Source organism: Aethalodelphis obliquidens, unplaced genomic scaffold (assembly GCF_003676395.1).
Source record: "Aethalodelphis obliquidens isolate GAN/ISIS:26980383/991018 unplaced genomic scaffold, ASM367639v1 scaffold5, whole genome shotgun sequence".
In the NCBI taxonomy this organism is placed as follows: domain Eukaryota; kingdom Metazoa; phylum Chordata; class Mammalia; order Artiodactyla; family Delphinidae; genus Aethalodelphis; species Aethalodelphis obliquidens.
This window is the reverse complement of record NW_020837949.1, coordinates 17,042,156-17,052,904: the sequence shown is the minus strand read 5'-3', so window position 1 is coordinate 17,052,904 and position 10,749 is coordinate 17,042,156. Positions and strand designations below refer to the sequence as shown.

The following is a 10,749-nucleotide window of genomic DNA, read 5'->3' as shown; positions in this document are numbered from 1 at the left end:
CATTATGCTAAGTGAAATAAGCCAGAAAAAGAAGTTATGTGTGGAATCTAAAATAGCCAAACTCATAGAAGCAGAGACAGAATGGGGATTGCCAAAGGCTGGGGGAGGGGAACATGAGGAGGTGTTGGTTAAAGGTTACCAAGTTTCAGTTATGCAAAATAAGTTCTGGAGATCTATTGCTAAGAGGGGGAAAAAAAAGGCACCAGGGCTGCAGAGCCTCTCTGAGCTTTCTGCAAGGGAGTAGGTATGAGCATTGGTTTTGGATATATGGGTGAGAACAGCTTTTACTCTTCATTTAATTTGAAGGAATGTGGGCTCTAAAATCGGGAATGTGAGCTCTAAAATCGGACAGAACTAAATTGTACCATTCATGAGCTGTTTACTGCAAGTTTTTTAACCTTAGTCTTTTTTTTTTAAACATGATTATTGTGAAAATTGAATAATGTAATGTGGTAAAAAGTTCTCAGCACAACTAGCTGTAATACAATAACTAGTTAAAAAATTTTAGTAGTAAAATTAATATAAGTTAACTTAGATCTGAGTACTTTCAAGCCTACTGAAATTAGACTAGCAAGTCACCAGCAGTGGCACATAGCTAGACTTGGTAGCCTGCCACAGGGGATATGCATAAACACATGGGACATTACTAGATATCCGGAGAAGGATATACAGATACATTCTCAGATTTGTTAGTAAAACTTTAGTAAAACAGTTTCTTTAAAAAAGAAAAAAGTTATCTAGTAATAATATCAGCATCCAGTTGCTAGGAATTGTCTATGCATTATTTTCCTTTGTGTGATAAGATGCTGTTGCCAGACATGTGACCCATCATTCTATCCAAATGGTGTGAATAAGAATACCCTTGCTGCTGCAGCTGCTGAATGCATAGAAGTTGCTGGGGTGACCAGACAGTCCTTTGTGTTGCTACTCTATTTACAGCTGTGCTTTAGTATATGCCACAAATAGCTCAGTGACCTGCATTTGACCCCATGGTCAGCGTTTCCTCAGTGAATCTTTGTGACTGTGATATTTGTCTCTACTTCATTGATTTGGGTTTGAAATTTCAGTAGTACTTTTGAGGCTGCTTGGCCAATATTTGAGTACAGTGACACTTAGGTGTAGCCCCATGGTCCCAAAAGCCAGTAATCCTTTAGCCAGGATTTACTAAAACAAAGCTTACCTCGCATTTGACTGTATAATGGTTTGACATTAGTTCAGAACAAATACAGTGAATGTCTGCCATGTATCAGGTGCCATTAAAGATGATAAATTCTATTTTCAATCAGTAATTATATTGCAATGAAGTAAAAGCCTTGAAGAAAGATATCCTATGGCTGATGTGTGATTATCCCGTTAGTGTCTGGGGAAGATGGTAAATTTAAAACAGGAAATGGTTCGCTGGCACAAAGGTGGCTGTTTCTGAGCCAGTGGTGCACCCACTGCAGTGGAGAATCCATGTTTAAGGCACTAATACCAGCCCAGGGAAGCAGAGTTGAAAGCAGCAACTGGTCTCCCAAAGGGCTCTCCTGCTGTAGGACTAGCTAGGCAGAAGCCGACAGGGGCACAGCTAAGTGATTAGAGCCCTGCCAGTGACCCGCAATATGCTCAGCATGAAATAAGGAGGGTCATGACATTATCTCCCCAACGTCCTTGCATGATTCCCTCACTCCACTTTGGAACTCAAAGGGCTTGGGCAAGGCTCAAGCCTCAGCAATTCAGCTATGGGGACTGTAACACCATAGCTGGGGACTGTGGAAATACTGTCCATGGCAATTGATGGGACATCCTTCAGGGAAAAATCCCTAATAATGGTCATTCTTTTTTTTTTTTTTTTTTTCTTTGCGGTACGCGGGCCTCTCACTGTTGTGGCCTCTCCTGTTGCGGAGCACAGGCTCCGGACGCACAGGCTCAGTGGCCATGGCTCACGGGCCCAGCTGCTCCACGGCATGTGGGATCTTCCCGGACCGGGACATGAACCCGTGTCCCCTGCATCGGCAGGCGGACTCTCAACCACTGCGCCACCAGGGAAGCCCCGTGAAGGGTCATTCTTACCAGTGTTACATTTTTGGAGCCACTGTTATATCTTAACCCGACTTCTTTTGCCCAGAACCTAGCTCTTAAGTTCATCTTAAGATTTTCTTGGGTGTCCAGAGTTTTGCTGTCTCATGTGTTACAGCTTCCATTTACTCTCTAGAAAGCCACCCTTGATGACATCCTATTTAGAAGCTTTTTGACTATTTCTTTTTCTCTTAATTGTCTCGTACAAATTTGTGTGCATCAGAATCACCTGGAGGCTTTATTACAACACGGATTGCTGGGCATTTCTGTCAAGTTCCCTGGTCATGGTTGCTCGTCTAGAGACCACATTTTGAGAATCACTGGTCTTAACAGGAAGAGGAAAAAAAGATCTAACAGTCTGATATACTGTGCTACGTGAAAGTTCTGCGATAGCTTAAATGAGCATATGAAAGGATTAAAGAGGTTTACTGTGACCCTGTTTAACACCTATTAAGATCCTGACACTCTAGTATTTCCTAGCTACAGCTTGCTCCTAGTAACTGCTCAACATTTATTACAGGCAAACAATTTGTATCAGGCAACTGCGAGAAGAGCAAAACCTCTAGATGAGATAAATAATACAGTTTATTTCTATTGAATCTTTCCTATGTCCTATTTTCTTTCCACTTATTTTTTTCTAGAAGTGGGATAGAGGGGGAAAATTCAGATTAATTAAAAGTTTGAGTCAAAGCACCGACACAGTTGTAGAGAAGACTGGAGGAGGAAGGCGATAGTAACGGAGTGAGGGAAACGCTGACACGCTGGCTGTAGCACAATTCAAGTTTATTCCATTTGTTCTTGCAACACAAAACTTCAACACAATATTATTTAGCATTCTGATGTACATGAACTAGGATAATATGAGAAACCCAATTGTGTCAAACGCATTACATTGTGGAAAAAATGAACTCAAATATATCAAAATGCACAAAGCACTAGTCTTCCTCCATTACTGCTTAGAAAGATATGATTGTTTCTCCATTTACAAAATAGAATCAGGACAATTTAAATTTTTTAAAATTTTGCATGCAAAACACTGCAGTTACTTATGCAGGAGGGCACTCTCACCAGCTGCTTCTATACACAATCGAGTATACAGTATTGCATGGAAGAAAACAGCAGCTCAGTTGAAGATTTAGGGGAAAAAAATCAAATAGGTACATATAGATTTGAAATCCATTATTTGGGGGAAAGAAATCAATGAATCAAGGGCGTACTTGCTGGCAGCTTCCACTCACTGCACCCACCTACCTCTCCTTCATGCCCCACTGGGTTTAGAAGGTGAGCTGTGAACTACTGCATCGATTCTCGTGCCGTAGCTCAACTGTAAGTCTACAGATACCAGTCTGAAGCTGCAAGGGGGAATCTGTTAGTATACTAATGTAAACAGGTAAACCACCTGTTTTCACTTGATACAGTGCATACGATATGACTGACTTAATACAAAACTACAGAACATGCAAGATTTTTTCTGAGATGTTAAGTATTACTTCAGTGGAGAACAAAACTTACTTAATCTTTTACTAATGCATGTAGTACCAAAAAGCAGACAAGGTTTTAGCTTCCTTTAGTCAAAATATGAACATTAAGTGTTGTGAATTTCTCTGCCAAGTGGTTCAGAAATACATTATAAATAACCTAGTTAAAAAAAAGAAACTAAACCATCTTGGTCAGTCTATTCTGTTTATCTGTTATTTTCTCAAGCAACTGCTTCATAATTATGGGGTTTACAAAATGGCTGAGAAAGAAGAGGGAAGGCAGAGTAGCCTCTACTGCGTTACAAGGAACATGAGGATAAACTGTACACAGAATCACGTGGTCTCCAGACCAGGTGACTGTGGAAGCAGACCAGGTTTAGGAATGACAGGACAGTGCACTCTCTGCAGCAGCCAACTACAAAAAATACTTTGAGAGTAAAGGTAAAACTGCGTAGAGAGTAAAATCCAAGCCTTTTAAACAGCAGTATGCCAAGAAGTAGAAACAGAGATATCAAAACAGCTTGTCACTACGCTGACAGTTACAGTCTGATAGAGTGCCCTCCATCTTCAGTGAGGATAGCTCTGTGTTTCAGTTCAGTGATGTTATGAAGTACTGATTACCGACTTTTAATCCAACTCTAATAAATAGGCTGCATTAAGACAGCAGAATTAGCCAAATGTATCAAAGTATTTAAACCAGCATTTTGTGATTGTTTTCTTGGATGCAGGAAAATTACAGGGTTAGGCTAGTTTTAAGTGAAAAAGCCACAGGATAAAAAAAGGGTTCATGGGGAGAAATACACACACACAAACCCACACACCAACCAACCAATCAGCAAGTGGTCAGTAAGACTTGTTGGCCAGGCTGACTGTTCTTGGTACTAGTTTAACCCTGCTGTAGAATGCTACATTGCCTTAAAAAATCATCATTAATTCTTTGTTATCCACAATCTGAATACAAGTCCCTCACCCACCCTCCCCCGTTTTAAAAATTTGAGGTACATTCAATTATTGCATGACATGGCTAAGGAAAAACCCTTATATTTTTAGTAAGCTTATACGGATGGCAAGTCAAAGGAATCTTAATATTTTATATGCAGGACAGCAAATTTAAGGATATATGTTTTAATTAGCTGTACTGCTCATGAAATAAACATTAGAAAATGTGTCTAAATATTTTCTGCAGGTCCCAAGAACACCATTTTAGGGCACTGTATTTTAAGAACACAGAATACAATTTGAAGTTCTCACATTTTATGCAATGCATAATATAGAAAAGAAAAAATATATATTATGCAGGTGGGATGGCATACATTCAGCAGAAGCCTATCAACACCTCAGGGAAACTTGGTAACACGCATATTTTTAAGGGATGGGGTTAAATTTGTCCAAACAGTAAATCTCACCCCAGTGATAGCTTTGGTGCAATAAGTAATCAGCATCCAGGATGGGTCTGAGAGAGGCATTCCAAAGAATGTTCCTTGATTCTCCAAACACAACTGAGGCCAATCCATTCAAATAGCAAATGAAGGAAATCCATAGGTACTAAGACAACTGTTCTCTCTTATGATACTAACAGGCTTATGGCTATGATTCTATTTTTAAATCCCCTTTTACTACCAGCAGGAGTTTGAAAGTGTTTTCAATGTTCTATAAATGTCTGAATCTAGAGGAAAAAAAATATGCATACTGGAATGATTTCTCCTTTAGACTTCCAAAATTTTGAGATTTTATAAATAAAACTAGTCAGTTTTATCTAAAGATACATGAAATCCATGTGAAGGGGGAGAGGAAATCCAAAGTTCAGCCGCCCAGCAGTTTAGGAGTGTGCCCCTCCTCGCCTTAAATGAGCTTTCACATAAAGCTGGAAGTCACCGAGGGAAGATTTGGTCACCAACCACAGGCAGCGCTCTTAACTATGCCGGGAGATCCCCACTAGAGTGAATCTTAAGGCAGAAGGCTAGAGCTAATTGCTTATCTCAGCACCCTAAGTTACGTCACAGCAGCCACTACTGCTCGCACAGATGGGGCTACCAAATGTATAGTTGGCCTTGGTAGAGTCAGACCCTCAATGCAATCTAATTAATAAATTAGCCAGGGAGCTGAAAAGGTCAAACGTTAATGGTATATTTTGTCTTTGCTCTCCCATGGGTATAAGCTGTGTTTTTTTTTACTGGAAATGGAAAAGAGGCTAACCTGATCAGGAATCCTAGTAAAAGCCTGATCTTGTTTTTCTCCTCTCCTCCCAAACATTGTTTTTTTCTGGTAGTCTGATTTGTTATGAATTTCTCTCTCCCCTCACCCCTCTAGAAGTATTTTAGCTGAAGAAGCTGGCAGATAGAGAGTGACAGACAGACAGGCAGCAGTGTGAGGCCACAGGAGAGTCATTCTTCCAGAGCTGTTAGCCCATCCGTCCATCACTGAAGAAGGGCTTTGATTGCCTGGTTGTCAGTGGCTTCAAAGGCAGTCAGTCCATCTGGACCTTTCACAGTCTTATCAGCACCCTGGAAAAGAGGAAAGAGCCTTTATCATTAAACGACGCCCACAACCAGGAGAAGAGAGTGAAAGCCAGGGCGCTTGGCAGAGGCAAAACTCCTTTACTACCGGAGTCCATTCTAGTGAAGGAAAAGCCCCGAACAGCTGGCAAGGTTAGAGACTAAGCTGTAAAAACACCAGATTATTTTTCAGGCACTAGAAATGTAAACTAGAAACACAACTTGCCAATAACATAGGCAATGACTGACTTTTATTTATACTATCATATATTTACTCAATTAAGCTTTAAAAAAGAAGATCCCTATGTAGTATAAAACAGGGAGGGTTGGGAAGGAAATCACTTTTGCTAAAGAAGAAAGTATTACTGCGACAAAATTATCTTTTTTTCTTCCTTGCAACACTTTTTGGAGAGTGCATAAGTAATACACACATTTGTAAAATCTAGAACTTACAAACCTTTTATTTTAGACAAATTCCTAAAGAACATGTACAATATTGGTCATCATACTTACAAAAACTTAGCAGTAAATGGCTGGGATGTGGGCTAGGAAAGGAGGGTACCTGCTATCATCTAGGGAAATTCTCTCCAGCTTGCTCTCAATGCTTCATGCAGAGAGTGCTGTCATGGAACATTTTACTTGCAACATGGCACTCTAGTTTCGAGAATGTGTACGCATACCTTTGTGTCTATTGTTTTTATCTGTCTTCCCTTATTAGAGTAAAAACTCAATGGGAGTAGAAACCTTGTTCATATTATCCACTATTGTGTCCCCAGTATCTAAAAAAGTACCTAGTGCATGGTGGGTGAATTTGCTCCCAAACCAAGTCTGAACCTCTCTAACTTCCACAGATAGCATGGAAAGGTTCTCTGCTAGCTCCAGCCCAACCTGTATTTATTCACCAAATAACCTCTTGTGTCCTGTCCTCCTCCCATTGCCAAGTCTCACTCATTCTTCTGTTCCTGAGGCCTATGGAATTGTCTAAACTTGGCATGCATGGTCCTGTAGAGACAAACTCTAGTCAAATTCACCAGTCTCTTTTCCCATTAATCTTTCAATACTCTAATCCTCTGGAATGTCACCATTCCTCAATGTACCAGGTGCCATGACTTTACACTTGTTGGAATATGGAATGTCTTGCCCCCTTTCTGCTGGCAAATCCATTCACTCATTCAACAAATATTTACTGAATGTTTGATGCACAGACACAAAACAAGATAGAGCCTGCCAGTTTGGCTGCTGTGAGAGACAGACAAGTCAACCAGTATGACACAGTGGGATGAGAACAATAGCGTTATGCACAGTGATGAGTGGTCTGTAAACCATAATGGGATGTGGTTAGGAGAGTGTAAGAAAGTCCTTCTGGATGAGGTAATGCTTGAGCTGAGCCTTGAGTAAGTACAAGTTGATTAGGTAAACCAGGAAGGAGATGACAGACATTCTAGCAAGTGTTAAATTATCACAAAGTCCTCCTCAATATGACTATAAGTCTGTTTTCTCTTTTTCTAATTGAATTTAACTGCATTATGGAACATATGGAACTTACAGTTAAGTGAGAGAGAAATCTGTGAGTGAGAACTTCAGTGTGGTGAGTACTCCAACACAGGTTAAGTGACAATAATTGGGACCATTGTATCCAAAACAAATTTTTAAATTTATTTTTTATTGAATTACAATGTTGTGTTAATTACTGCTGTACAGCAAAAGTGACTCAGCTATATACATATACAGTATATATTCTTTTTCATATTCTTTCCATTATGGTTTATCACAGGATATTGAATACAGTTCCCTGTGCTATACAGTAGGACCTTGGTGTTTACCCATTCTATACATAGTAGTTTACATCTGCTAATCCCACATTCCCACTCCTACCCTCTCCCACTGCCCCCCCCACCCCCCTGCCCTGGGGCAACCACCAGTCTATTCTCTATGTCCCTGATTCTGTTTCATAGATAGGTTCATTTGTATCATATTTTAGATTCCACATATAAATCATATGGTATTTGTCCTTCTCTATCATACTAAGTTAAGTAAGTCAGAAAATCTCTAGGTCCATCCATGTTGCTGCAAATGGCATTATTTCGTTCTTTTTTATGGCCGAGTAGTATTCCATTGTATATAGGTACCACATCTTCTTTATTCATCCATCTGTTGATGGACATTTAGGTTGTTTCCATGTCTTGGCTATTGTGAACAGTGCTGCTATGAGCATAGGGGTGGCATGTATCTTTTTGAATTATAGTTTTGTCTGGATATATGCCCAGGAGTGGGACTGCTGGATCATATGGTAATTCTATTTTTAGCAAAACAAATATTGATAAGTGTTTTTATGACTAACATTGTAAACTGTAATTCTGCATTAACAAAAAGTTAAATATCATAGTGAATATCTGTTGCTTTTTAGCTGCCAGACTTCCCTTCTTTTGATAACAGCACCCTAATTTCATTCTGGGGAATCATTTGTCCCCATTGTGTGGACTCCTAGAACTGTAACTTAAGGTGCCATGTACTTTCCTTGCCAGGCATCAAAGCAGGACGCTCACGTCTGGATTTTGAATCTTGATTAGAGAGAACAAAAGAAAGACAACAAGAAGTCAGAGCTCATTTATTTCTGTGTTATCACCCAGAAGAGACAGTTGAGAAGTTCCTGCTATCTAGAGTCTTACAGCTACCATAGCTCTGGCCTCTTCTGAGCCTGGTCCTCCAGCTTTCCTATTGATTCTCTGACTAGTCCAACATCTTCAGAAATTCCTTTTCTACTTGTTAGAGTCAACTTCTGCTATATGCAACCCCAAAAATCTGATAAAAGTATTAAAAATTTTATATAAATCATCTTTTTTTTCTAATTGTAATACAAACTAATCACAGAACTCAGAATACACACCAAAAAACTCCCGGTAAAAAGAATTCCATTGATAATAGCATCAAAAAGAATAAAATGTTAGGAATAAAGTTAATGAACTCAAACCAGTTCTTCTAAAAAAGATAAACCAATTTTGTCAACGTGGAAAAGGATATTAAAAGAAAATGATTTTTTGATACTTGATGCAGTTATTGGAGAACTTAAGTATATCTGGCCTCACCCCTTTCCTGAGGAAACCATTTTCAGTAGTTCTTAGTTCTAGTGATTATCTCCGTGGCTCTAAGTACTATACTCATGCCACTATTTGAGTTATTAACTTCAGAGATTACCTTCTGACTCCTGCTGCATGGATGCTGCCCTAGCAGGGAGCACATCCCTTCCCCACATCCTCCCAATGTCTTATACTTCAAATAGCAGTTTCTGTTTCTTTGTAAATATGTTTGTATTTAAAACCTGTTTCTTGTTCCATCAAATTCCTCTACTTTATAAGATACTTTCTCTACCTTCCCATTACTCCCTCTACCTCTTAAATTGCCAGCTTCTCTATTTTGTCAAGATTAACTTTTATATTCGGTTCTGTAAAAACTGTTGTTTATTGATTGATTTTTTCCTCCTATAGTCACCATAGTGTTTATTATATCCCCAAGACTTACTTATCTTATAAATGGAAGTTTCTACCTTTTGACCACCTTTACCCATTCCTCGCCCCCCCATCTGTTTTCTGTCACCTGTGAATTTTGAGACTCTTCATGTAAGTGAGGTAATACAGTATTTGTCTTTCTCTGATTTATCTCACTTAGCATAATGCCCTCAAGGTCATCCATGTTGTTGCAAATGGCAGGACTTTCTTCTTTTTTTAATAGCTAAATAATAATCCACTGCATTATGTGTGCATATGTGTGTGTGTATATACACACCCACACACCCACCCCATTTTATTTATCCATGCATCTGTTGATAGACACTTAGGTTATTTTCCTGTCTTGGCTACAGTAAATAATGCTGCAGTGAACACAAGGTGTAGATAACTTTTTGAGTTAGGATTTTTGTTTCCTTCAGATAAACCCCCAGAAGTAAAATTGCTGGATCACATGGCAGTCCTATTTTTAATTTCTTAAGGAACCTCCATACTGTCTTCCACAGAGACTGCACCAATTTATATCCCCTCCAATAGTGCACAAGGGTTCCCTTTATTCCACATCCTTGCCAACACTTATTATTTCTTATATCTTTGGTAGCAGCCATTCTCATAGGTAAGAGGTGACAATTCATTGTGGTTTTGATTTGTATTTGCCTGATGATTAGTGACGTTGAGGAACCTTTTTATGTATCTGTTGGCCATCTGTATATCTTCTTTGTATAAATGTCTATTCAGATCCTCTGCCCATTTTAAAATCAGATTTTTTTTTCTACTGAGTTTTTTTTTCTATTGAGTTATATGAATTCATTATATATTTTGGGTATTATCCCCTTATCAGATACATGGTTTGCAAATATTTTTCTCCCATTCTATAGGCGGCCTTTTCATTTTGTTGATGGTTTCCTTTGCCTTTAGTGTCAAATTCAAAAACTCATCACAAAGACGAATGTCGAAGAGCTTACTATCTATGTTTTTCTCTAGGAGTTCCATGGTTTCAGGTCTTATTTTAAAGTCTTTAATTCATTTTGAGTCGATTTTTGTGTATGGTGTAAGATAGTGGTCCAGTTTCATTCTTTTGCATGTGCCTGTCCACTTTTCTCAACAGTATTTCCCTATTATATATTCTTGGCTGCTTTGTGGTAAATTAATTGAGTGTGTGTGTGTGTGTGTGTGTGTGTGTGTGTGTGTGTGTGTGTGTGTGTGTGTGTGTGT

At 39.0% G+C, this 10,749-nt stretch overlaps 2 protein-coding genes across 3 annotated transcripts in view; both read right to left on the bottom strand.

The window, feature by feature from the left end:
- Nucleotides 1-2,824: 2,824 nt before the first annotated feature.
- The window catches only part of MTPN (myotrophin), a 62,023-nt gene continuing 54,098 nt past the window's right edge, over nt 2,825-10,749 (bottom strand). Inside the window, exon 4 of one of the 2 annotated variants that reach the window (XM_027101804.1) lies at nt 2,825-6,040. In XM_027101804.1, the coding sequence (XP_026957605.1) occupies nt 5,954-6,040 (87 nt within the window). In that variant the 3' untranslated portion in view covers nt 2,825-5,953. Of the gene's footprint in view, nt 6,041-8,296; nt 8,593-10,749 lie in introns of those variants that run through there. The other variant, XM_027101805.1, reaches the window with a different exon arrangement.
- Nucleotides 3,306-5,789, bottom strand: LOC113618545 (leucine zipper protein 6). Its single transcript, XM_027102762.1, has 2 exons — nt 5,733-5,789; nt 3,306-3,506 (listed from the first exon to the last, which is right to left on the bottom strand). Exons 1-2 carry the CDS (start codon nt 5,787-5,789, stop codon nt 3,333-3,335), a joined length of 231 nt encoding a protein of 76 aa, XP_026958563.1. The 3' UTR covers nt 3,306-3,332.

Bases quoted from the DNA above. Each gene is read 5' to 3' on its own strand.
- LOC113618545 (XM_027102762.1), bottom strand. From the start codon at position 5,789: ATGTTTGGGAGGAGAGGAGAAAAACAAGATCAGGCTTTTACTAGGATT. The intron at 3,507-5,732 runs GTTAGCCTCTTT...CATGTTCTGTAG, and splicing joins TTACTAGGATTCCTGATCAG to TTTTGTATTAAGTCAGTCAT.